Source organism: Oryctolagus cuniculus, chromosome 16 (assembly GCF_051225735.1).
Source record: "Oryctolagus cuniculus isolate XC-2025 breed Fujian yellow rabbit chromosome 16, ASM5122573v1, whole genome shotgun sequence".
Classification (NCBI taxonomy): domain Eukaryota; kingdom Metazoa; phylum Chordata; class Mammalia; order Lagomorpha; family Leporidae; genus Oryctolagus; species Oryctolagus cuniculus.
Genome location: NC_142882.1, coordinates 38,905,712 through 38,908,407, shown reverse-complemented (window position 1 = coordinate 38,908,407; position 2,696 = coordinate 38,905,712). Strand labels below are relative to the sequence as shown.

At 56.5% G+C, this 2,696-nt stretch overlaps 1 protein-coding gene across 1 annotated transcript; it reads left to right on the top strand.

The window, feature by feature from the left end:
• Positions 1-898: 898 nt before the first annotated feature.
• Positions 899-2,020, top strand: LOC100358735 (MAP/microtubule affinity-regulating kinase 3). The gene has a single exon (XM_002721536.5). The coding sequence runs from the start codon at positions 899-901 to the stop codon at positions 2,018-2,020; it is 1,122 nt and encodes a 373-aa protein (XP_002721582.5).
• Positions 2,021-2,696: the final 676 nt, after the last annotated feature.

Here is a 2,696-nt window from a genome sequence, read left to right as displayed (position 1 = left end):
CATTCAGAGACCTATCATTCAGGGTTAAAGGCAATGGGATGTGTCTCTGGAGTGTAGACGATCAGAGGTCTTAAAGACCCCACAATTGTTATCACTTCTTAAGGAGAAAGGAAAAGGCCATAGGTGCATCCTACGTATTTAAAGTTCAAATTATAAACATCAGTCCGTATCACCAATCTACGCCAGCAGCTCTTGGGGTCTATGATATTAAGAGAAAGCTGGTTGAGGAAACCCCTGAGGATTAGCTGTGGCTCTGATTGGTCCCCACCTGTCTCTGACTTCATAAGGACCAACTGTGATGAAATAAAAATTCGTGCAAGTCCCTGCTGCACTGCCATTGGTCCATTTCTCCCTCTGACTTCATAAGGAGCCTTGTGATGACAGAATTCCACACGCCTATATAAGCGGCTGCGCGGCCCAGGTTTTTGTCCGCTTTACCAGGGAGCTATTTCGGTGACCTGTGTGCTTGGACCCCTCTTTGCTTGCGCTTGTGTTGGTTGGTGTCGGTGTGCTGTTTTGTTTGTTTGTTTGTTTCTTGTTCTATTTCGTTTTTTCTTTTCCCCATTTTGTTTTAGTTTGTTTTTTTCCTCCTATCTCTTTTTTGGCCCACTTTGTCTTTTTTTTTGCAGTTTTTTTCTTTTTGGCTTCCCCCATCTTTAGCTAGGAAGTGCTGCTAGATCTCTTGAGTGTTAGTGTAGCTATTTAGTGTTTGTTTTTTTGGAGTTTTTCTGGTTTTTGTTTTCTGTTTTGGTTAGATAGGACTTAGTCTTGCCACTGTGTGTGATTAGTGTAGTTAGTATAGCTAGTGTGCCACTATAGTCAGATCAGCAGGTAGTCCCCTTGTTGTCCCTTTATTTTCTTAGTTATTGTAGTTAGGGTAGCTCCTTAGTTAGCGTCTATGGACAGGAATATTAGCCAGAGCAGAGCAGAGAGTGTAGTTAGGGACACCAACCTGGAAGGCCGTGAGGACCTGGATGCCATCGACAGCTCACAGGTTGAGCTCCAGTTGCTGTCGGCCCTGGGCTGGGGCAGCTTCGGCATGGTGGTGCTGGCCCGCCAGGCTTCCAGCCAGCGGCAGGTGGCTGTGAAGTTCTTTCATTTACATGCTGGCGACCCGTTCGGCACCAGGCGAGTGACGCAAGAGGCCAGCATCATGCAGCTCCTGAGGCACCAGAATATCGTGCAGCTGCTGGAGGTGGGTCGTGTCGGCCATTACCACTGCCTGGTGATGGAGCTGGTGGACGGGGGCGACCTCTACCAGCACGTGATGAGCCGGGGTGGCCTGCCAGAGCCCAAGGTCATGGTCATGTTTGACCAAATCCTGGCAGCCGTGGGCCACTGCCATGCACAGCGGGTGGCGCACAGGGACCTCAAGCTGGGGAACCTGCTGCTGGACTCTCAGCTCAACGTGAAGCTGGCGGACTTTGGGCTCAGCTGCCATCTGCCCGAGGGCGAGCTGGTGCAGGGCTTCCGCGGGACCCCGGAGTACAGCGCCCCCGAGGTGTTCCGGCAGGAGCCGTATGATCCATTCGCAGCAGACCTTTGGAGCCTGGGGGTCATCCTCTTTGCCATGCTGGCAGGGGCCATGCCCTTCAGCGGGAAGGACTTGGCAGAGCTGCGGGACTGTATCCAGAGGGGGAGCTACGAGCTCCCGTGTGCGGCCAGCCCAGCCCTGGAGGAGCTCCTGAGCTCACTCCTCAGCCCAGACCCCTGCGACAGGCCTACAGTGGAATCTGCCCGCCAGCAATGGTGGTTTGACCCCTTACGAGAGGAAGCTGAGGGGGAGGAGGTGATCGTGGTTCAGCCCCTGGGGATTCCCGAGGACCCAGAGGCCCAGGAGTACCTGGCGGGCCTGGGTCTGCTTCCGGACGCTGGAGCCTCGGTGCCATCTGGTCCTGGAGGATCCAGCCGGATGTCCCTGCAGCCGGACTCCCGGAGCCTGGAGCAGGTACAGCCCTGTTGGCAGAGCGTGGGTCTGGCCGTGGTCTCCCCGCACAGCTTCATGGTTTTGTGGGCATGAGGGAGGTCCGGAGTGCACCTGTCTTCCTCACCCGTCTTCCCCTCTCTCCTCAGGGACACAGGGAACCCGAGCCTGAGCTAGAGTCCGAGTCCGAGGCGGAGTCGGATTCAGAGTTGGTGCTGGAGCCGGAGCCCATGCCCAAGCCGGAACCTAAGCCAGATTCTGCCGTTGCTGCCCCCGTGCTGGCCGTTTCCCTCCCTGGACAGCTGCAGGAGAGGAGCTCTGGTGCCAGCCCAGCCCCCGAGCCCGTCCCTGTGGTCATCCCTTCCACCCCCAGCCCCAGGAGCAGTCCACACCTGGTGGTGCCAGAGGTCCCAGCAGCTGAGCCTGAGGAGGCTGGGACCTCAGCATCGGCCTCTGTCCCGAGCAAGGGCCGGCAGGGGCTGGGCAGGAGGATTGGCAGGAGCATCCTCAGATTCCTCCTGCGTGCCTGCTGCCTGCCTGCCCCAGCCCGTGGCCCTGGCCCCCGCAGCCGAAAGGTGGCCCCCAGGTAGCCTGCCTCAGTGTGCAAGCTGAGCTGCCTGAGGGCCCTCATTTGCTTGAGACTTTCTGTGCTTCTCATCAATAAAAAAATCTAAACTTTATCCGTGCTATCGGTCCTGTGTTGGGTCCCTGTGTGCACCTTGGCGTGGTTGGATGGAGTTGACTACCAGATGGATCTCCCCTGGACAAGTAC